Source organism: Strix aluco, chromosome 3, assembly GCF_031877795.1.
Source record: "Strix aluco isolate bStrAlu1 chromosome 3, bStrAlu1.hap1, whole genome shotgun sequence".
In the NCBI taxonomy this organism is placed as follows: domain Eukaryota; kingdom Metazoa; phylum Chordata; class Aves; order Strigiformes; family Strigidae; genus Strix; species Strix aluco.
The window spans coordinates 125,150,233-125,174,981 of NC_133933.1; the positions used below are offsets into that span (position 1 = coordinate 125,150,233).

Consider the following 24,749-nt stretch of genomic DNA (forward strand, 5'->3'; position numbering starts at 1 on the left):
CTCACCATGCTCCATCCCACAAATCCCAGCTATATTTGAGAGTGTTTGTCCAGATCTGCTAGTGTGTTCAGCAACAGCTCGCTGATCCCCTTGTCATGACGCTGCCAGTGCTAGAGGCAGTTTCTGCCTATCGTGACCTTCCCTTCATCTGTTTGTGTGAGCTGACCCAATGGGACAGAGCTCTAGCGATGCACAAAATGGAAGGTGAGTTATCAATCCTCTCCTGGCCCCACAGGAGAAACTGGAAAATCCATCTGCAACCCAAATCAGTGAAAAACATAATCACACTGTGCTTCCCCAGCATGCTGCAAGAAAATAGTCCTGCCTACATTTACAGCACTGAAGTGAGGGGGCTGTGCTCCCAGCTGCCACTAGCAATTGTGGGAGTGGTGCACAGAGTCCCCCAACCTGCTCCAGAAACTGTACTCCTGCCATGGGCCTGCCTAGCCCAGCAGGCAACTCTGTTCCTTCAGGAGCAGGTGAAAACATCATGGCTTATAAATCAAAGCTTTCTCTAGCTAGGGAACATTTCCCTGCACGTTTCCACAGCCCTGCGATATGGGGAGGGCTGCTCCATGACAGCCTTTGATCGCAGACATTAGCAACGAGCTGATCTTACAAATATGACCGTATGACTCAGACTTTGCGGCAGCATCCAGTTCCCGTAAGGCAGAACCCAACTATGTTCTGCACATGGAAGATTTATTCTGTTTGAATTTCATGGGACTGATGATTTGTGTCAAGTCTAAGCCTTGGCAAAGGGCCTTTCCCAGGAAGTAGGTCCTGGACAAGTTTGCAGTGATTATTTTTATCCAGGCAGCATGAGTTACTTGATTAGTGAAGATCTCATACTTGCCCCAAAGGTGGGGAAGGGTATCCTTTCTTCCTCTCCTAATGAAAAACAGTTCAGAAAATTTTTTTCCATCTTTTCTGTGAACAAAATGCACATTTGGGTTGAATTTAGAAACCTACGGCTTCCACAGCTGAACCTTTTCAAGAACTGAGGTCTAAGATGGGGAGGAGGGATGGCCTGATAGAGCATTGTATATATTTCTGACTCTGCCATAAGGTAAGGGAACAAATAATTTAGTTTATGTTGTTTCTGCCTTGAAAAACAAGACCTCGTACTCCTGTAGGAGTATTGAGAGGATAAAGTCCACTAATGGTGAGTTTCCTGGATTTTGCAGAGACACGAGGTACGTTAGGTGCTCAGAGAGGGATCTGAGGTATTGTGATGTTGCAGCCCTTTAACACCTGCATAACCCAGCCATCGCTGTGCTGCTTTTGGGTGATGTAAGATCCCCAAGTCAGAGTTCACACACCATGCCATGCCAGACACACACTTTCTCTCTGTCTAACGTCTATACAAATGTGCTTAGCATCTGTGAAGAGAAAGTTATTGTGAAGAACTCGATCCTATCCCTGTCATGTTAAAGAGAAAATCTGCCAGGATCCTCTTTTAACTGGAAACATGCTGAAACTTGTGTTTCTGACCGTAATGGGAAACCCCTGCAAACAGCTGGACTGCTCCTTGAATGCCTTGGGAACTCTGAAAAGCTCCTAAAGGAATTTGACCTTATTTGTAACTCTCTTAATAAAGCCTCCACTTCGCTGCCAGCGTATGCAGAGAGAATACACAGAGCATAGGGAGGTCTCTAGGGAAAGGGTTATTTGCAAGCAACAAACCATTAATATCCCTCAGCTCAGTGAGCCCTTTGCCCCTTTATCATGCTGTTTACAGCTGACTCTGCCTGCATCTCCGAGTGACTTGTTTGTACCAAGAGAAGCCAATTTTAAAAAATGGCATTTTCCTACTTGTATTGGAGTGCAAGGTAATGATCTAATTAGGGGACTGAGGAGGAAGAATTTGGATGTGAAACTATTACCCTTTTTATCATTTAGTGGAGCAATGTCCTTGATAATATTCAGGGCACCTGACATATTCACATATATATACATTTTTACAGTAGCCACCCCCCTGAGACACAGAGAGTGAGATGGACATGTTCAGCTGACCTCTAACATCAGGATCCAGGTCTCCTTCTCAAGGGCCCTGTCTCTTTCCAGCACGTATACAAAGAGCTCACAGCAATTCAACTCCTCATCCTGGGTAGAAGGAATCTGGGCTTGGTTTGGAGTCGGTGCAAGATCGTGGGAACTCTGGCTCCAAAGCCTAGCTTTGGGTTGTGGTGTGTGTGTTAAGCTAATAGTCTGCTGAGAAGTGAAATGTCCTTGTCACTTAACATACAAGTTCTCTCCTGTGCCTCTGTAGGGGGAAAATGGATGTGTTTACAAAGCCCTGAGGAAACTCAGATGGTCAATGGTGCTCTTTAGCTCATTGGATCTGATAACGAAAGAGCAGAGGAATGAGTTCAGCAAAGGACCCTGTACTCTAGGTGCTCATTCCCTGGCATTTTTCATTTTAATGCAGTGACAGAAGGTGATCCAACCCAATTAGTTTTGGTTTCCTCCTCTTAATGCAGATGTATATATGACTCAAACCAGAGCCTTCACAGTCCCTCATATAAATATTTATTACAGAATATAAATAATAGACCCTTCTAGTTTGTTTATCTGTGATCAGATCTAGCATGTGAATAAGTATGAAATACATGCAGTAAAAAAATCCATTTTATTCCATGGTACATGTTTTTGTTCCTGCCAAGGCAAGAGCTGGCTTTAAGAGATTGCTGCCCCTCCAGCCGTGCATTTATGTCTCTCTTCCACTTCACCATCCGTGACCATTTTCCATCCTGTGTTTCCATCAGTACAAGTTTGTGGCTGTGCTCTAATCTTGGTCTTAAGCAAAATACTTAAAAATAAAAGGCCTCTAAACTGTGGAGCTGGAGCCATGAAGGGTAGTAACCTCTGGCACTGATGGGGAAAGCAGTGGGGGAGTGGGGCAGCAGGAGGAGATGGGGTATCCACTGAAATCTGTGCTGATCAGATAATGCCATGTAGCACAGCCATCCTTTAGCAGATCTGAGTCCTTGTGACTGAAACGCTCTTGTGCTACGTCCTGATTTCACCATATGGGAGATGACAGCCTTTAAAACAGCTGTAAGGCTGTGTTTGTGGGGTGAGCAGCAGACATGGGAGGGAGTCAGACCGTATATTTCCTCTTTAATGTGCACATCAGGCTTCCAGAGCGCCCCTGCCTGTAGGTGTGACTCTATGTACATTTCATTTATATTCAGTGCAGAAACTACCTTATTATGTGTTTAGCTCATGATTAAGAACATGTTTTTAGAGGCCAATCTGTTTGTATGTAATACACCCCACACGTATCCAAGTTTGAAGGCTAAATAAATCAGTTTCTGTTTAATTCACATATAATACCTCATTAAATTTAAATTGAAATGAAATTCCCATTTAGAATGGTAAGTTTAAATGGGACAAAGCCTGCTTTCAGAAAGTTGTTTTTCAATTTTAGATACTTTGCATGTTTTACTTTTTGTCTCAAAACACCAGGAGGTAATTAAAACCACTTTATGGCCATTTCTAGAAAACTCAAACTATTGTTGCATTCCAGAGTCATAAAAAATGATTTATATGAAGTTGTTCTTATATGCACACAATTACCATTTTTTAAAAAAAATGGAAAAATCCATTCAAATTTGCTTCTGGGCAAGATCTTTCTCAAAACCAAGGTTCAACTTGGTTTTAAAAAGTTGTTTACAGTGGAGTATGACCCCATGAAGTGGTTGTAAATAAAAATTCTGAAAGAAGAAATTTAAATAGCACTAGGAGGCTCTGTGATGATATTGATGTGATATTTGAGGAAGTAAAGTGGCTATTTGTATCAGTAGTATCAACTTCTTTAGTAGCCGATCTTATAAAAGATGCCTATTGCCTAACTAATAGTTAAAAGCAAATCTAGAATATAATCCTAATAACAAAAGGGCAGAATTTAAGAGATTTAAATCTATAGCATCTCAACTTATTTCCATGGAGTTACTCTGAGTGAAAACCAGTGTAACTTGTTCAGAACTGATAAAGCTCCTCTTAAAATAATTCACATGTCACTCAAGAATATTACAAAATTACCACGATGGTGAATGCTGAGCCTGAGAAACAAAGGTAATGTGAAACCTGTGAGTTTGCAAGCATGCCATGCTTTATTTTAGGAACCAAGGGCAAGAAGTGACTTGCAGATTTTGTCAGCTGTCTCTTGAAAAAATGGGCCAGTCCCACAGCTTCCAAAGTTCAAACCTTGCTTCAGCCTGGGTCTAGGTACTTGTTGAACTATACCCATGTTCAGGAAAATACTTTTGTTGGGCTATAACGAAAAGGAAGGACAAATGAACTCGGGGACTTTACAGAGCGGTAGAAGCATTGAGTGCACCATCTCTATCTTCTACTGAGAGAAGCAAAAGCAGTTAGCTGCCTTGCTTTTTATCTTGAATGCCTTACAGTCAACTCTGCTGAAAATTAAATAATAAAATTATACTGTCGTTGCCAGACCGAAACTGCTTTTTTCTCTGAGACTTCATGGAGCCAAGTTTGAAGCTGTCCTCAGATTTTCACTTTAGCTCCCAAACCTGCAAAATGTTATTAATTTGCTCAACTTTACACACTCTGAGTCAGTCTCTGCAAAACTGGAGCCTCATAAGTTTTATATGAGTTCTGGTTCCAGATACAAAGGTGATAAGATGATTTGAATTCATATTAAGAAATCAAGAGTTTCTAAATCTGGCTATAGAATTAGTAATTAAACCTGCAATCGGTCCTTCAGTTGCAGTCTCTAGATGTGATTAGTTTCTTTTAACATCATTTTCTCTTTTCTGGCCTACTGCTGAAGTTTCCAAAGTTTTATGAAGTGTGTTGTGAGTAATTTTTCTCTCTCTTTCATTAAAATGTACTTTTTAATGTAAAGCTGGCATTCTCTGCACATCCTTGTAATTTTTGGATGTAGATTTCTTTTTTAGCCAGCTGTTTTCAGTGACATTGGGCAAGACATAGATGCTATATCCAACTGCACCGACACGAAGTTCCCTGCTGCTATCTGTAATAATGATGATGACAATTTATATCGGAAACACAGCTCAACATGATACCAAAGTACCTGATACTGCCAAAGCAAAAACCAAATAGAAAGTCCCTCAAATATAAAAGCTCTCAGAAGAAGAAACAGCTTGATGGGACCAATGCTGCTGTGGGGGAGGTAGACTCTTCTTGCCCTCAATGTTGACCATGAGATGTTAGAGCATCTTTCTGACTCTGTTCTGCACATCATCAGACAGTGCTCGTACCACAGCTGGGGAGCAGGGACCTGGAAACCGGAGTTAATTTGTGGGCCAAAGCCCCAGTGATACTTCCCCATCAGACCTGACTGCAAACCCTTTTCAACAGCCCCGTGGCTTATCAAGGAAAAATTCTGCTGAATCCATGCTTACAGCTCAGAAATGCTTTTAACAATCTCTTCTAATGAATTAATTCCTTTATTTCCCTACTTGAAGAGGGTTTTCTTGTGCTTGGAACAGATTGACTGTGCAGGTTTTCTGAAGCCCGTTCTATTCTGGCTTCCAAACCAGCAACCTTTTAATTGTTTTGGGTCTCTGCTCCTGTTTTACACATCTCTTCTTTACATATCTGCTTCTGCATCTTTTTCTTGTTTAAGAATAGTCTTTCTTTTGTTTTGATTGGTAAGTCTTCACATTGGTTGGTCTCAAGGGCTAAGTATCTGTAGTTTGGTTTTTCTCCCCCTTGTCTTCCACACTTCTTGTGGTTCTAAACCCAACTCACTTCTTGTGTCCTCTGTGGAGTCTTGTATGCCACAGTAAGGAAGAGAAATCCAGTGTATTTCTGTTGCCCCCATCTGAAACTGTGACAGCATTACTGATAAAGCAATTACCTTCCCAGGCTACTTACTGTAGAAAGTGGACAAAGCCCATCTTTATTAACTGTCTTCTGCACTGGCTTTTAAAGAGAACATCAAATTTAATGGGCATGTGCTAAGCTGAAAATGCCTGGGATTTGATATACTGCATGTGGTGCAGACTGGCTCATCAATGCTCTATGAAGACATCCTTCACAGGCTGGTAGGATGGCTAATTTTGGCTAATTTGCAGTTGAAGCAGAGGCTTAGACATTTCCAGCAGCTGTCACTTTATGAAGGAGCTGAACTTTGTTTCAACCGCAGCTAATGGAGCATCTTTAAAATAAATGAGAAACTGTCCATGAGCAGAAGGAGAACGTCTCTCCTGTTTATGATAGAGATTCTCTTGCAGAATGAGGCGGTTTCAAGCCACTCCTAGGTAAAATGTGAAGGAATTTAGGCAGCTGCCTCACCTGCAATGTCAGAGATACTTTCTTCCTGCTTATGTCCTTTTGGCCATTCCATCAAAGTTTGCTTTCTCTTCTGGCAGATGAGTAGATAACCACAGTGCTGATTCAGGCATGTCAGCAGGAACTAAATTTCTCTCCTCTTAGTTAATTGACTCCTGCATCTTCCATCTTTCATTCTGTCCTCTCTGCTTCATAGCTCTCAGCAAGTAACTTTTCCTGTTTTATTCTTTAGCAAGAAATCATGCTGCATGTTTCAGAGAAAAATCCTGTCCTCTGCTTGGGAGGAGTTTCCTCCTAAAGCTGTCAAATGTTTGTAAATTACTTCCCTCAAGGGAATATTTATCTTAGGTTATTCCTTTCACCTGCTCATCAAAAGATAGCAAGGAAATCTAGGGTTCTGCTGACTGTTTTAACTTGAGATGTAGAGCTGCTCCTGATGCCTTTACACTAAGCCAAAGTGTGCCACAGAATTTGTCTCTTGATCAGGTACCACCAGTCCTGTTCCAGTTCCTAACCACTTACTTCACATGCACTGCTGGAAATAGTATTTTAGGCAGTGGTTCTCTTTCTGAAGACTTTAATTACAGTCAATCATTTGGTCCTTTTGATACTTCAAGGTCTTATACTTTGCTGGTTGAACAAGTAGAATGAGTGCTCCAATTTTTTTTTTTTTTTTTTTGCTAAATTCACGGACTCAGAGAGTGCATCCTCTGACAAGTGGGTGGAGTTTTCCTCTCAGGCTCTATTTTTCTTTTTTTTTTTGAATGCACACATGTTGATACTGGGGTGTGCTCCATGCCCTGCTACCTTTCCAGATCCATGGACAACCTGGGGGAAACCACTACCTGACAGCCTTACAGAATGCTAACACATTCACACATTCAGGTGTACATGGTCCTGCTTGCTCTGGACAGCCTGCCTCATCTGTGCAGGAACCTGCCTTTGCAGGCTCAACACGGATATGGCAGGTGAGTCTGATCATGAGGTTAACAGATGCGCAGATGTTCTCAAGCATCTGGCATACGCCTAACTTCACTGTGGGATTAGTCACCCATCTCAAAACTAGGTGTCTAAATCTGTTTGTGGATCCATCTGTGATGACTGTTGCCTTGGAAGAGGCTCCAATCTCTACCAGAGCATCTAAGAGTTACTGTAATGCAAAAATTAAACTGTTTGGAAACATTCTTTCAAACCCAGATAGGTTTTGCAATCAAAAGCAGTAATGTATGGCTTGAATTTCAGATTTGGATGTGTCACCCTTATTGGAGAAAAACAAGTAACAGTGAGTAACCAAAGTAACGGATGTGATTAATAGGCATTGGCTCCAATTTCTTTTTTTCACCAGGAAGGGGTAATAAAGAAATAGTCATGCTGGGAAGCAGCCTTAAACTGACTAAAACCCATTCATTGTGGTGAGCTTGATGATATGGACATTACATCACTGAGACTGATTCCAGTTTTAAAGCCAATGCTGTCTGCAAGCTGCGGCTGGTAAAATCCTCTAGCATGGCTTTGTTGCCATCTGATTTGGGTTTTTACCATCAGAGGTTGGATTGATAAAGATAGTAGATCAGGGAGTTTTATCATACTAAATGCAATTGGTAAGATGAATTACCTACTGAGGGCTTAGACTAAGAATTGTGAAATGAAACTGGCCAGCAGTCTGCATTTGTGGAGTGATCCTGCGAAAGGGAATTCACCTTGTACCAGGAGCAAGGCTGGAGGGATGTGCAGCTTCTAGAAAGTAGGGCCAGGAGTAAAGAGGATAAAGCGAGCTGATCCCACTCTCCCCTAAACCCAAACTTTAGTTTAAAATACCCTATTCCAAAAGCACAGCTGATATCTTTAAACACTTTCACATGTGGCAGTTTCAGCGTAGCCAGGACTCGTATTTGCTCTTTGGCAGTGTACTGTAGCAATCCAAAACTAATGAAAGCTGAGGGTAACTCTGGCCCAACCTGTGTAAGTGGGCTCTCTATCATCTGTGAGGTCTTAAAGCGATTTTTATTGCTCTGCTGTGGGATTTGAGCTTTGTGGGGTTTAAAAGGTTCTTGGCAGGGGCCTGGCTCTGCTTAGCAGTACTTACATCAGACTTAGTGATATGGTGTTGGCATTTGTGAGTGTCCTTTCCATATCCCTGACACATGGGATCACTTGTTTGTCACTGATGTCAGGATGGTATTTCATATAACATCCACAGTTTGCATTTAGCAAGTAAACAAGCAGCAAAAAAGGGAGATGTTTCCCTAAATGATCATGCCATCTGGTGCAATAAGAGTGCCACATCTAGTCTCCCACTTCTGAAGACCTAGAAAATGTGAATTTGGCCAGCTGAAGGGGACCATAGCCCAACTCTGCTCTACCACATTGCTGGACTTGTCTTTCCTGCATCTTTTTGAGAGGCTAACCGCATGATTTATGGAGATAAGAGCCTGTTTTCTTGCCTCTCTGAGCTCTGGGAATGGGCAACTGGAGGTGAAGATTTCTGATCTGGAACCACCTCCTTAAGAGGTACTAATATACTTGGAGATTTCACTTCAACCCAGCCCCCTAAGGACTGACTTACATTTGGATCAGCCAACAGCATGCTGGGTTGCATCGATATGCTGGAGAGGGTCCAGAGGAGGACCCCAAAGATGATTAAAGGATTGGGAAACCTGCGCTATGAGGAAAGGCTGAGAGAATTGGGTTTGTTCACCTTTGAGAAAAGAAATCTTAGGGGAGACCTTATCACCATGTTCCAGTATTTAAAGGGTGGCTACAAAGAAGATGGAGACTCCCTTTTTACAAGGACTCACATGGAAAAGACGAGTGGTAATGGGCACAAGTTACTCCCAGGGAGAATCTGAAAGGACAGAAGAGGAAATTTTTTCCCAATGAGAACAATCAGCCACTGGAATAATCTCCCCAGGGAAGTGGTGGATTCCCCAACTTCGGACACTTCTAATATTCATCTGGACAGGGTGCTGGGCCATCATGTCTAGACCGTGCTTTTGCCAAGAAAGGTTGAACCAGATGATCCCTGAGGTCCCTTCCAACCTGGTGTTCTGTGATTCTATGACTCAATGCTATGCTGAAGTCAAACTGGCAGCCACTTAAAAGCAGCCAGAGATCAATATTGCTTAGTGTCTTCAGTAATGATATGGATAATGGGATGGAGTTTGTAGGTGGTACCAAATTGGACAGGACAGTTTTTACAGCAGGAGGCAGGGACCTCGAGGAACCTCAGTGAGCTAGAGGAACCTCATGAAACCTTGTAAAGTTCAACAAAGTCAAGTGCCAAGTTCTGCTCCTGAATAACCATTCACAACAGCACAGGCTGGGGATCAGCTGGCTAGAAAGTGACTCTGCAGGAAAAGGACTAATGGGTCTCGAGGTACAAGAAGTTGAACATGAGTCAGCGGTGTGGTCTTGTGGTAATGATGGCTAAGTGGACACTGGACTTTATTAGTAAGACTATTATAAGCACATCAAGGAGAGGGTTTATTAACTTTATTTGGCATTCCAGTACTCCACTTAGCTGGAGTATCCAGTTTGGGGCTCCCCAGATAAAGAGATCTGTTGAAAAACTGGAGCAAGTCCAGTGAATGGCCACTAAACTGGTTAGGGAGCTGGAGCACACAGCATACGGGGAAAAGCTGGGGGACCAGGTTTGTTCAGTCTCAAGAAGAGAAAGCTCAGGGTGGGATCTTACTGCAATAGGTGGCTCTACAGAAGACTGTTCTTGGAAACACATGGAAAAACCCCAAACAAACACCAGAAGCAATGAACACAAGTTGAAGCAATGGAAATCTGATTAGATACAAGGAAAAAATTCTTCACCTGGAGAGTGGTTTAGCCCTGGAACAGGTGCCCAAGGAGTTTGGGAATATTTATCTGTGGAGATTTTCCAAACCTGCCTGGACAAATTCCTGAGCAACCTGATGTAACATCAAAGCTGGCTATGCTTTGAGCAGGAGCTTGGACTGGATAGGCTCCAGATATTGCTTCCAACTAAATTATTGTATGGTTTATGTGCTGCAGTCCCAACAGGTGGCTTGTCTCCTGGGTATATTTTCAATATTAAGGTTTGCAAAAAGTCCATGTAAAAGAGGCTTTTAAAATCTCGGTGCCTTATTTTCTGTGCTAGGGGATTTCATCCCCATCTGTAATTGAAGCATAGAGAGTCTTCTGCTTTTCTGCTCATTTTGGCTAGTGCAGGTTGAACTGGAGCATCCTGGCAATTGGAGAGTTGAGGATTTCACTACTGATATTTGTGAATATGGAGGCCTGGTCTGTGCCTGAAGAAGCTGGGTATCTAGGGCTACAGGTATGTAGGTAAACCAGCAGTACCAGAGCCTGGGCACAAATACTAGAAATAGATCTTCTGTACTGTTAAATTGTAGCATGGTCTGTGGCATGGTTCATTGCCTTGGCCCAGCTAACACTCCTGGGCAGTCCAGAAGATGGTTTGAGGTTGGTTATAGGACAGGGACTGAGTATCACCACTCTATTTTGGAGGGTAAGAGTGTTAAACAGCATGGCTGTGGTTTGTTCCACCACAGTTGGCCTCAGGGCCAGGGAATGCTTCAGGATAAGTTTTCATTTACCAGTGAACATATAGCCAAACAGTGTAGGCTGTATCTGGACACTCTTAAAATACAAGTAGGGACTACAGTGTTAGGACCTGCTCTGGCAGATGGAGCTACATAGAAGAGGCTGGGTATCTAGGGCTACACGGAAGAGGTTCTTATAACTCAAGTGACATTTGCATTAGTGAAGGGGCTAGAGCAGGGTCCCACAGCTGCCTGTAGGCAGTATGGCATGTTGTTTTCCGTGGGTATCACAGGCAAGGCTGTCCTCTCCTGGGAAAAAAATAATGCAGCTACTACCTGATAAAGGTAACATCAGGATTGTGCTCACCTACCATGTACACATCAGTTACTCTGTACTGAATGCAGTGAGAAAGAGCCTTCTGCCTGGCCCTGTGGCTGGCTGACCTCATGTCCATGCAACTAAACCGTCTACCACATACTCTTGCTCCTCTATTTTCCATCCAAAATATCTAGGGGGGCCTTCTGCAACTTGATGATTGGGACTAGCCCTGTTATATCTCAGACTCTATCACCTGTTTGGGGTATATGCTAATTGGCAAAATCATTCTAAGGAACAGGGTAGCACTTAAACAAGGGGGATAGTGGTGTGTCCAGGTTTGAGACCTGTTTGGTTTCCTAGTGTGGATGGTGCTGCTAAAGTCAATATGGATGGAGGCCATGGCCTACTCAGAACTGTGTGGGAGGAAGGAGGTCATCAATACCAAGACATGACTAGTGATGGCTAGAAAAGCTGGTGATGCTACTGTGAGAGTATATGACAAATAAAACTCATAGAAGCATTTTCATTGTACTGAATCTACAGATCTGGCACCTGAAGAGTCAATCAAGTTTGTTAAAGTGGAGGGCAGACTCTGTAGTTTGTTACCACTCATTCCTCCAAGAGAAGTGACCCAAAGGGTCTGGTGAAGACATATGCAAAAGAATTGTCATGCCTCTCACAGGACCAGTAATGGATAATTCCCCACCCTCCCGCAGAGGTAGCGTGCTCCTGTGCCGGGGAGTGAGGCCCCTGTGCAGACAGACAATCGTGTGATGCTGTCTGCTTTGCGTGAGAACAATAGCAAATAAAAAGAATAGGCACCCTCCATGAAATCCTGTGCAGTGCTTAGATTTGGTGAGTTTCTCTAACTGGACATTTGTCAAAAAGACAATAAAACAGGATTGCTGCATGCCAGATGTTTCCACTGGAACCTCTGACACTCGGATCAAAAATCCCCTAAGGAAGTTTGGGTGGTTCAGTATGAAAATGCTCACATGGGGCCCTGTTCTTTTGTCATTTGCAGCATGTGAAATGAAATGCTGCCTTTGATTTGAGAAAAAATATTTGTTGCCCTCTAAGCTTAGTTTTCTGTGTCTTTCCTGTGTCTCTCATGGATTTTGTTGTTGTGCTGGTTCTAGCATTCAATACCTTTTGGGGTTCATTTTCCCTTTCCCTGCCTCCTGATTAGTGACTAAAAGGGGTTTGTATTCCTTTCTCTGTAGCTTTCCTGTTGTTTTTAGCAACTGCTTAATGTTGAAGAAGTGTCTTCTTGTCAGCTTCCCCTTGTGCTTGGCCCTGGCTGGACAGTGAAAGCAAACTATCAGTCTAGCATCTAAAAGTTCAAGAACTTGTCTGTACAAATCATTTTCACCTTTGCTGAGAAAGCAGGCACAAACCATCTCATAAAAAATAATACCGAGGAGAATATTTACTTTTGGAGCTTTCCATATTCTAAATTCCTGAGATGACAAACATTTCTACTTGCATGGAATAAACACGCTTCACAGAGTATTTCTACTTAGATGGTACAAGGTAACATTATAATTATTTGACCTCATAGTAACCCTCATTAGACTTCTTAGAAATACAACATCTTCTAAGAGCAGACAGGGACACTCATCACCTTTGTCTGCAGAGGGGGGCCAGAGATGGTGACTTGAGACAACTCTATTGGACACAACAAAAACTAAACAAACCCACCCAAACTCTCCCTATATCTTCCCCTCAAAATGAAACACTCTGTATTGGGTTTGCGTGGCAAGGTTTTGGTAGCAGGGGGACTACAGGGGTGGCTTCTGTGAGAAGCTGCTAGAAGCTTCCCCCATGTCTGATATAGCCAATGCCAGCCGGCTCCAAGATGGACCTGCCGCTGGCCAAGGCCGAGCCTGTCAGTGACAGTGGTGGCACCTCTGTGAGAACATGTTTAAGAAGGGGAAGAAATACCCTGTGCAACTGCAGCTGAAGAGAGGAGTGAGAATATGTGAGAGAAACAATTCTGCAGACACCAAGGCCAGTGAAGAAGGAGGGGGAGGAGGTGCTCCAGGTGCCAGAGCAGAGATTCCCCTGCAGCCCATGGTGCAGCCCATGGTGAGGCAGCTGTGCCCTGCACCCAGGGAGGTTCACGGTGCAGCAGATCTCCACCTGCAGCCTGGGGAGGACCCCATGCCAGAGCAGGTGGATGCTCAAAGGAGGGTGTGACCCCATGGGAAGCCTGTGCTGGAGCAGGCTCCTGGCAGGACCTGTGGACCCGTGGAGAGGAGCACATGCTGGAGCAGGTTTGCTGGCAGGACTTGTGACATCATGGGGGACCCACGCTGGAGCAATCTGTGAAGAGCTGCAGCCCATGGGAAGAACTCCTTTTGGAGAAGTTAGTGGAGGACTGTCTCCTGTGGGAGGGACCCCACACTGGAGCAGGGGAAGAGTGTGAGGAGTCCTTCTCCTGAGGAGGAAGGAGCAGCAGAGACAGTGTGATGAACTGACCACAACACCCCCTCCCTGCCTGCCTGCCCTACTCACAGAGAGGAGACAGAGAAATTGGGAGCAAAGTTAAGCCCGAGAAGAAGGGAGGGGTGGGGGAAGGTGTTTTAAGATTTAGTTTTTATTTCTCATTATTCTACTCTGATTTGATTTGTAATAAATTAAGCTAATTTCCCCAAGTTGAGTCTGTTTTGCCCATGATGGTAATTGCTGAGTGATCTCCCTGTCCTTATCTCGACCCATGAGCCTTTTGTTATATTTTCTCTCCCCTGTCAAGCTGAGGAGGGGGGTGACAGAGCAGCTTTGGTGGGCATCTGGCATCCAGCCAGGGTCAACCCACCATACAGGCAAAACCTGGAAGATATCAACACACCCAAATCAAATCAGAGTTTTACTGTTCCCTGAACAAGATCACAATGTCCATCTCCCTTACACCCATGAGGTGGGAATTTGCTAATAACTTTGCATGTTACTGTGATCAATTGCATTATCAAACACCTAAATAAACCTACAGGAATTCCATATGAATATTACAACTGTAGCATTAATTTATTTTCTGTTCCTATGACAGTCTCTTATTTTATGGGGAAGCTTGTAGTGTTTCTGGATAAATACACTGGAGTGAGACCCCAAAGATCTGAGTCTTTTTCCATGCTCTGCACTGATTTGCTGGTGTTAGTCTTTTTACTTTTCTATGACTCTGTTTCTCCATCTGTTAAAATGAAGATACTAATACCTGTCTTAGAGTCCTTTCAGACCTCTCTAGAAGGTATTATTTTTATTATGGATAGCCTTTTCCCTTTGAAAATAAGCCATCTTTTATTTGGACCCTTCTTTCTGCAGATGTGTGGATGTTTCTGGTTCTTCACTGTTCTTTTTGGTGATTTCCTTTCATCAATTTACAATTTATTAGAAGTGTTTGAGAGTTAGATACACCTTCCCATGTAAACACAAAGATTTTTTTAATACTCATGGAAAGCTCATACGTGTGTGCTCTCACAGTCTGCATCTGGTAAATTTTTTTAGACAATTTCTGACATGAATAGACAAATATTCACAAAGAGGTATCCTTTTTCCCTTTTAGAGTGTCAATCAGCTACTGCTCTCCAACTCATGATCAAGCGCTGCCATGGGAAAAGAAGCTGCAGCATATATGCCAGCACCTATGAATTTGGAGATCCTTGTTACCCAGGCATCCGAAAGCATCTTAATGTCATCTACACCTGTGGTGAGCCACGAAATTCTCTTACTTTAACTCTCATTGCGGTATGTGTTTGATGAACAGTGGTGTGCGAAGAATGGCAAGATCTGTAATTGTATGTAAAAAGTTGTTGAATTTTTGGCTCATGGTGATTCTTATTTGGTCAACAAGGGAAAGCTCTGTGGATCACGGGAGTGGTTTACTTCTGTCTCTTTTTCTACTCATCAGCTTGATAGATAGAAAAAGCAGAAAACATGGAAATGATATTCTGTTAACCCACTCAACACTGCCTCTGCAAGGCAGGAAAATCTGGTGGTGGAATCAAGGCACTCAGTGGATGCTTACATCCTGAATGTTAGCATCCTGCTGTTCCATTTGATGGCAGAAAAGTTGTGGTTGTTGGTAGGTTCCTTATCACTTTGTTCTGTATTTCATTTCATACAGTAGAATAAGACAATCACCAATCCATACTCATCAACAGTGTTAGTAGAAAATCACTCCCAAAATCTTCAGGTGAGCATTGCAATGTTTTCCTAAAAAAATACTGTTATTTGGAAAAAATAAACAGTTGAAGACACTGCAACAGACACTGTACTCCTACCTGACTAGTCACCTTGTTTTGCAATAGTGAAAAAATTGTTCCTGTCTGAGCTCTGTGGTATGAAAACAACATCAGGTCTGTCTTCTTCTAGTGATGATATTTTGGTCATTTGTAGTTGATCTATTTGAAAATATTTGCTTCAGGGTTTTGTTTGTGTAGTTGTTGCTAGGATCAGCTCAGTCCCTCTCTCTCTGTTCCTTTCTACATCAACCTGGAAGAGGAAATTCTGGTGCTATTTTGAATCTGCTGAGCAGATGGTGGAGCACGTAGTAGAGGAGGTGCTGGCTGTGTCCTCAGACAACAACAGGTCTGTGGGTCAATCTCTGTATGTAACTGCAGCATCCTGAATCTGACAGATGGCATTTGAGATGCAATTACTATAGGATTTTGTGCAGTTGCTATAGCATGGCAGATGTACAGCACCTTGAAGAGCAGAGAGATTGATGCAGGAGCATCAGGCTCTGAGCTCCTGTCTGGCTGTTGTGTCATTTGGCCGGAGTGGCAGGAAGGTTGATTTTTGTTTTTTTCCTCTTGGTTTCTTGTTTTTTGTTTGAAATGATGTAGCAAGAAGTATCAAGGCAACCCATGCAAAACCCTGTGAATTTTCTAGCCAGGAAGGTGATGTTTTTATATCACTTTTCTGTGATATAACTGGAGACTGGAGAGAAGCTTATGCTTGTAGGGATTTGACAGAAACAAAGACAATGCAGCAAAACAGGAGCTCCATAACTTAGAAATCCAGGGACAAAAGCAAAATAGAGCCCCATGATATATTTCCAAGAGGATATCTCCTTCAAAGGCCTCTACAGCCTTATTCTGGCATTGTGGTCCTGGTCTCCAAGTCCACTACAAAAGACATTAATGATATCTTAATCTGACCCTAACTTTTCTAGTCATAGCCTAACTGCATCAGGAAATGAGTCATGCTGGAGAGCATAAAATGGCATGTTTTCCTTTTTAGTGGGTGAAATCTGCCTCATCCTTTGAAGGTGGCCATGGCTCCTTTTCAAAACCATGATCTCAGACATGTCTCTGAGCTGGATTTTGTGATCATCAGACACATATTTCTCCCCTCAAACAGCAAAATCCTTCAAAATGTGAAAAACAAATAAACAAGAAATCAAATTGCAGTCTCATGTGCTTGTGCCAGACAGAAGTAAATCCTGGCATTCTTTTAATGACAAGATAAAACCAAGCTATTTTTCTATGCTTTAGAGAACAATTGCAGTGTAGAAAACCTCCTGTTGGATCTCTCTTTGTTTCAGGTTTTTGCATGCATTATTGCTCCTGGTATGGTGTCATTCTACTTTCACAAAACCTGTGGGAATGAAAGGGGACAGGCTTTGACTAACAAACATGAGTGCACTTTCCTGTTACCTCTATCTAGGTACACATCCCTGTTCCCCATCTCTTGCAGTTGGAAGCACTTGATCCCTGGAGCGCAGGATGTGGCTTTGCTGCTCTTCACTGGAGAGCAGTGAAGGACATAGGGTGACTCTGGCATAGCTTGGGAAATGTGATGGGTGGACAAAATGGGTTTCTCTGAGCATCACTTCAGCCCTTCTTGTTGCTGCTTCAAATAGGTGACTTCATCACTCTGAGATCAAGCAGTGCAGTCAGTCTGCTCTTCTCTGTCACTCCCTGGCTGCCAGGCTGTAGCAGAAATGTCCTGCCATGGTTCAGCAGTTTGGACTGTGTCACTGGTCTTACCTGTAAGAAAAACTGTGATGTGTCCTTGGCCAGCGTTACTGACCCACTGTGCTGCTTCAGAAGAGGTGGTGAGAGCAAGCATACTGATGGATGGGACAGCGTGGGTAGGAGGGTCTTCGTGCAGACATTTCCTATGTGGGAAACTTCAGTAATTATGGGGACAGGGCAGCTGAACTCTGCTCTTGGTGCTAAAGCATGGGGAGGGCTGGAAAGAAAAATATGTCTCTTTCCAATACCAATTCATGAAAAAAAAAATCTGTTGAGGGAGTAATTTGTGAGGTGACAAAAGGTAATATTAATTGAAAACTCATGTGTTGTTAGCAGAAATCACGGGCCTTTGGCTGAGATGGACTTTGTGACAGGCATTAATGCTGGTGTTGGCTGTGTAGGCCAATGACTAGTGAAGAGCTAGTGAGGTGACTTATCTCCCAGTCCTGGCAGGAGAACATCTGCAAGTGTTTTTCAGGTCAGCACATACAAACTATTCTTCTCTGGCTTGACAGCAGGACCTGAGCCGTATCCCGGATCTCCAGGATGTAAATGGATGAGGCAACATCTTTTCTTTCTTTGAGCCATGGCCAGATTTCTTGGAGGTTCATTCCTCCAGCCTCCATGTTTTTTTGGACATGAGAATTCCTGCCAGTCATACACAATTTTGTTGATGGATCTGGTTTTAAGTAAAGGTGTCATCTAACTTTTTGCCCAGCTGTATTTTTTTTGAATAATTTGTTGTAATTACTCCAGCCAGTGGGAGTGTCTGTCGTTCTCCACATCCTACCCCTTTGCATCTTGTGTTAAGCGCCTGTTGGCATCACTTAGCTGAGAAGGAAATACTACAAGTAAGTGTGTGTCTACAAGATGATTGAAACAAGCAAGTAACCAGCAGCCCAGCACGATAGTGATCTCTCATGTGCATTAGGGTCCCACTAGCCCAGCCAAAGGAACAGATGAAAAATCTTCCAACGTAAAAACATTCCAAATCTGAACCTTGGTAAGAGGCGAAATACTCAATTTTGGCCCAAAGCCAGATTTAGCTAATGGGATGGTGTGGAAGGTGGTATTTTCCAGTATATGGGTCCCATTACTGCATTAATAAATACTGCATTAATTATTTCTTTAAAAGGAAAATGCCAGTTAATTCTGGGAAAGCACATAACGCATGGTGAGGCTGCTTTCTGAGTGTGGCAACTGTAACTACAGGGAGATATAAAAATCTTAGCTCTGCCTTTTCTTTAAAAGACTCTGAAAGTCTGAGAGGATAACAGCAAATAAAAGATTATTAATGCAACTGAGAAAAACAGTGCAATAAAGACTTAATTGAAGTCTTTCTTTCTGCCCCACCCTCATCTCCCTGTCTCCCTGTCTCTCTGTCTTTCTTTGGTATAAAGCATTGTATTTGTAATATCTGCGGGTAGCTTGCTAGTGGTTTTGTACTTACTGATAAAGTTACTGTGCTCCTGGCCTTTTCCTTTTTCTTGATCATCCACTTATTACCTTCAAAGACTCCATTTAATTCTCTAGACCTCTTTCCTCTCTAATATCCTAGACTTGTTTGTTTGGCCTCTGCTGAAGTCCTAACTCAGCAGTGTATTAAAACCTGTTGAATTTTTTCACGCACATAATGCCACTTGGATTCAAGGAAGTGTTCAAGTGTGCGCTTTAAGACCCCTGCATAAATACCATGAAAGTTAAATATTTTCTCAAATGCTTCCTTGAGAGGGGATGAGGGCTTGTCTGTGTGTAAAGAGAAACCTTATTCTTAGCCCTGAAAGTCAAGGGAGCAATCCAGAGTGCCTACTGTGCCGACCGCCAGACCTGCCTCCCTTGTGCAGTCAGTGGAGGCTGTAAATGTAAACCCTCTGCTAAGTAGCTGCTATTCTTTAAATACAGCCATTGGTCAGAAATGGCCTGATGAGAAAAAAAAAAAAAAAAAAGAAAAGATGGGGATTGTGAATTTATTTGTGTCTAGGCATGTTTCAGTGGGTTGGCTATCAGTCCCAATAACTGGTGACTTTTTAGTGCCTTTGTTAGACATATGTTGGACAAAATGGAGGAAATGTGGCCTTAGATGTATTTTTGACGTGAATATCCATCGTGAGTTTAGATGTGTGTATGCCTCCTGTTTGATTCATGCTTGATAGAAAAGGGTCATTGGGCTGAGAGCTAATGAACTGCCATGGTAACTCATAAATTGCTTGGAAAATCCTGCAGTTCTGCCACATTAATAATCCTGCCATCCTGCTTTATGAGGCAATAAGCTGAGTCCCAGAGGCCAAGTGCTTCACATCCCGATGAAAGAACTGGGCAGGTAGAGGATAAAGCATGAGCGCAAGGACAGCAGCTACTGTTGTTTTGTGGTGTCTGGTGCTGCTGGGAGACCAAACGGGGTCAATGAGAGGTGGTAGAGCTGCTCTGGGTGATGGGGGTGTGTTGACCTTTGCTTTCTCTGGGTACTTGGGAAAGCAGTCTGGCTTTTGCCAAAATGTTATGTTTAAATAAATACTCTATCAAGTTGGACTAGAGACAGGGTCTGTGTTAGACAGGAGAACTCTGAGGTGGTTGCCCTCATGATGGTGATGAGGACAGAGGCTAAAAAGCTGCACAAATTCTCTCCTGTCATCTCTAAGGCACTGTGCTCTAGTCCATTAGCTCCTGTGTAGTAAATCTATCAATGCCTCAGGCTGGATGAATGTAATGGTCCCTTTTGCTCTTAAAATTTATGAATTCATGAATGTAGAGAATGTATTTTATCACTGCAAAAATTCTTTCTGTTGCTATAAAAAGCAATGTCCAGGATTGGCAAAAAATAGAAAAGGAGAAATTCCAGACTTCCAAGAAAAAACAAAAGCCTTTTACACCCTTTTGAAACAGGGCAATGCTGACAGGGTCTTGCTAGAAAAAGATAGACACAAAATGTATAATGCAGGCTTCCTTTCTTCAGAAGTTGAAATCAAATTGATCTTTACAAACCTAACAACCTAGCTCTAGGGATGCTACACTGAATGTGTAATAAATTTAATAATGTCTGTTTAACTGGGATTCTTGTGTCGTACTGTAAAGCAGAACTCACAAACATGTAGATTTTAAATTCATGGCCATGTAGTTTGACTTACCAGATAAATAAAGAACAGAATAATGATATAATATAATTCCATTATGTGCCTACTTTCATTGTCAAGACACTGGGTTCAGAGATGGTTCATCTGTTCAAATCCTCTGTTTTATTTTCCCAAGGTAATAGAAGTTTGTCCAGTAATTTTTCTATCAAGCCTATGCTGCTTTTCAAGCTATAGTGTATTTTTTAAAAAGCTATCCAGTCCTGATGTAATGACTGTAAATAATGAAAAATTCATGAAGCGGGATTCATCTGACCAAGTGTAGACACGTAAGCCATAGAGATTTACAGAGTAGATATTCCCATCTCAGAAAAATTCCTTTTACAGGTAATGGAGAGAAACAGCTGCTTTTGAGGCACAAATCATCTCATCCTAAAGTAGATGCCTGAAAGAGATGAACTGCTTATTTGAAGTGACAGTTCTCCTGTACTGACTATAAAGGGAGGTTCTGGTGCTTAGCTGACATGCTGTTATCTACATGTAGGACCTCTACAATGCAGGTATCTACATCTGGTTAGATGGCTTTCAACCACTGTGCTCTTATCCAATTCTCCTTTTGGTCAAAATTATCACTGTCACATAACGATAATGATAATACCAGAGTATTGAGGTCCACTTTTTACATTTCACCTTTATAAATTCCCTTGATGTTTTCTAGGAGCTAGGAATGGGGTTGATAGCTTTTCTGTCTTCTTTGACTGGCTTCCAGGTTTTTATTCTTTTGTTTTCAAGGTCAGATTTGTTGTAGACTGTCAGGGACTGTGTCCGGTGGTATGGAAGAGGTGGCAGAGTAGATTTTCACTGGTGATGTGACATCTGTTGTCTGTTCCTGCAAGTGAATGGACTTGTTGAATCCCCTTCTAGCCTTTTACACGCTTCCATCCAGGGAAAGAAAAAGCAAGGAACTTGTTTCTCCTTTCAGAAACTCAGACCTCACTTTCAGAAATACTCATACTTCACAGAACCTGTTAAAAAGCATGTGACAGTGTAACTAAAGACTGCACCATGGTGGGTGAGCACAAAGCTCAAGGCTGACATTTTTGAACCTCTGGGGCTGTGACTTTGTCATCTTTGGTGATGTCTTAACAATTTTTGTGGATGCTGTTTCCTCGATCTTAGAGAAAAGCAAAGAAGGAAACACCACAGTCAGCAAGGCTTATATAATTTGGATTGATGGCACAGATCTCTTAGAGATCATGGACTACCTGAGGGCAAAGGCAAGATGGCATCTCTTTTGCTGACCTAAAGTGAGTGGGGCACATGCTTTACTAAGGAGCTCGGAGGTACCTGCTGATAACAGAGACTATAGTAACTCTGCCATCCTACATCAAGGAGGCATATGCTATAGGGGCAAAGAACTGTTTAGGTTTAATGTTAGTGATTGCACAAGAATGTGAAACGTGAGTGACATGGCACAAACAGCCTGATTAGTTTTAAGATGAAGTTTAGAAAATTAGGTAATCATAAACTGTCGTTGTGCTGCTCCTGTTTGCTTACTGTACAACTCACTGTAGCTTGATCTGAATCATGCACCTAGAAGAGTCCGAACACGTCTGGCCTGGCTGGCCCAGACACAGCAACTCTTCATTACCAGGGCAGAATGAGCCTGTGTCTGACATAGATTAGGGTAAATAAATATTCTGAGGAAGCAGAGCTCTGCATCTCAGGTGGAGGAGGAGGAGGTAATGCTGTCACCTCAAGGGAGAGGTTTGAAAGGGCTTTGATTCTTGCAGAGAAGAAATGGAGACCTGGAGATAAAAATCATTGCCTTGGGGATGGGGAGGAAGGAAGATGGGGCTGGAGGAAGCAGAGAGGGAGTTCAAAGGACAACTTTTACAATGATCCTAAGCAGAATGAGCTGTAAGACAAGTGCTGCCTTACAATTAGGCAAGCTTTGCAAGCTTGCTGCTGTGCTGCTCCATCTCTGCCATTACTGGGAAACTTATAGAGCTGCTACTACAGAAAAAAAAGAAAAGTCCCATAAAGAGTTACCTAAAGTACTCTGCAACCCCTGACGCTCACTGTTCACAAGGTCTGTGCACCTGAGGCCTTTATTCCTTTTGTCTCTGGTTTTTTTTTTTTTTGGTTTGGTTTTAGTTGATAAGTACCATGGTCTAAAAGTCACAGGGGAGTGCATGAAGAGCTCACTGCGAGGTTCCTGTTGAGTGTAAGGGGCTGCTGCAGGTCATTTTGTGTAGGGTCTGTGCTGCTCCTGGCTAGGGGATGCTGGAGTTACAGTCGCAGCTGGCTGCGTGGAGGGGCTGTCAGACTGTCATAGTGGAGTGGGTGATGGCAAGGACGTGAAGGAGGCAGGTAGGACTTTTTTTCGTTCTGGTATTATCCACATATTTTTGAAATTTAACAGATGTTTTAGAATGGACCCAGAGTTTCTATTGTAGTAACTATATTGCTAAACTAACATAACCAAGATTTTATGGTGGCTGACAATTCTCTGAGGTTTCTAAACGGATTTGCTCATTGAATGATTTCCTCGGGCATAAATATGCAGATGTCTTTGGGGTTGAACAGCAATCTGACAACTAGAGAACTGATTTCAGGATCGGAGTGGATCCAGGGGGTCTGCTTGGCTGTCCTGAGACCTTCATGCTTGAATAGGGAGGGCACAGCGCACAGCCTTGAAAGCAATTGTGATCCAACCATGATTTCACCCCAGAAAAGCAGATCTACCTGAGAATGATTGTGCAAGACAACATCTGAATGTAATATATCTAAAGCAAATCTTTCAGGAAGTCTGGAGAGAGATAAGTGGAGCAGAATTAGTTACATGGGTTATCTATGTGGTGATTTTTTTTTCTGTAAGCATAACGCTGTTGTATAGACTCTCTATTCTCTGACATACTGATGCCCTTACAGGTGTTCTTTTAAAAATTCTGACCATGAATCAGTGGTAGATATTTACCATTTTATTGTCACAGGCTCCTTTTTTACCTGGGAACCTCATTGGATAGCCTCATTAAATAGGGGTACTATTGATTCTCTGTGCCTGTCAAGACCTGCACAGGTTTCAAATATAGTAATTAATAGTAATGTTGCCACGTATGAGTCTTCTTTACTGACAAGGCGATAGGCAGCCAGTCTGCCAGCCCCTTTCATGCAGGAGACTGCAGGCTATATCCAGAGGAATGTCTCAGCAATGAATGGCTGACCCTTCATTCAGTGATCACCCTAACTCCTCCTAATTGAGGTTAATGCCAAAAGCATTGACACCTTGATGCTAACTCATTAGTGCCTGGAGGCTACTGGAGACTGCTGACAGCTCAGTGAAACACTTATTAGATTAAATTTAAAGGGAGCATTTGACACCATGACCAATTAAGATATATTTGCATGGATCACATATATATTTGCCTTCCCTTTTTGGAAATGTATCAAGACAATGCCATTTCCTTGCACCGTTTATAGAAGGATCCACAGCTGGTGTCTTTCTGCGAGCACATGCAAATTTTCCTCTGCTGTGCATGTACCACTGCCCTGCTGTTTTCTAGCTGCCCTCTCTTCTCTTTCTCCACTTTAATGTGAAGCAAACAGGAAATTCTCTGGGATTTGGAAAATCCTTGTTCCTGACCATGAAAAGAGAACTGGAAGAGTGGGACGGAGAGGGGAAATAAATAGCAATTTTGTGAAAGCCACCAAAGATGCAAATATATGCGACCTCCGTGATGGCGTCCCTTGGCACAATTAGGGATTGTGAGCTGCTGCTGAAATAGAATAACAGTAACAGCCACTCAGGAGTGTCTATAGCCCATTGATGAAAGGTACATGGGCATCAGATGTGTATTTAATTGCTGGGAAGTGCACTAATGATTTACACAATGTTGCCATGCCTACAGGCCTCAGCAAGGACTGTCCTGTTATGCAATGCATTCACTCACTAGGAAGCGGTCCCTGCTATGAGTAATTTAGTGGTTAAATAGGCAGGGCCAGGCAGACTCTGGGAGAAAGCACTAGTCTCATTTTACACATGGAGACAACATTTACACAAGGGTTTGTGTGGTAGGAGCTGAACCTAAGATCTATCAACACAATGCCTTATCTGTGCACGACTCCGTCCTGCCTGGTAGCTTATTGATGTATATTACATGGTGAGTTTGTTACAGGGGTAGATCCATGCTTTGTTCTCCAGGTGGACTTTTCACCACGCAGTATTTCCTGCCTAATGCTTTCTTACATGAGATGAAAAGAAAGCAGCAGGATGTGGCAAGATAATTTATATTTTTTTCCTGTTTTGAACCTGAGCTGTGGCTCTCCATGGCCAAACCAACTAGGGAGGGAGCTTCATAGCAGGCAGCCATTAACACCTCCTGTCCTGCGTGGACTAGGCAGGGAGGAGGATGCTGTGCCTTATATGACTTATATGATTTATAATGGCTGAATGATGGCCAGCCTGGGTCTCTTTAGTCATGTGTCACTAAAGAGCATTTCTCTTGTTCCAGTTCCAAGTTCTCAGCTGGGAGAGGCAAAGTGATGGTAGGGCATAGAG

At 42.8% G+C, this 24,749-nt stretch overlaps 1 protein-coding gene across 1 annotated transcript in view; it reads left to right on the forward strand.

Moving 5' to 3' along the window:
- Positions 1 to 24,749, forward strand: part of EVA1A (eva-1 homolog A, regulator of programmed cell death) — a 210,663-nt gene that overhangs the window by 91,247 nt on the left and 94,667 nt on the right. Inside the window, exon 5 of the mRNA XM_074820817.1 lies at positions 14,705 to 14,848. Coding sequence (XP_074676918.1) covers positions 14,705 to 14,848 — 144 coding nt within the window. The remainder of the gene's footprint in view (positions 1 to 14,704; positions 14,849 to 24,749) is intronic.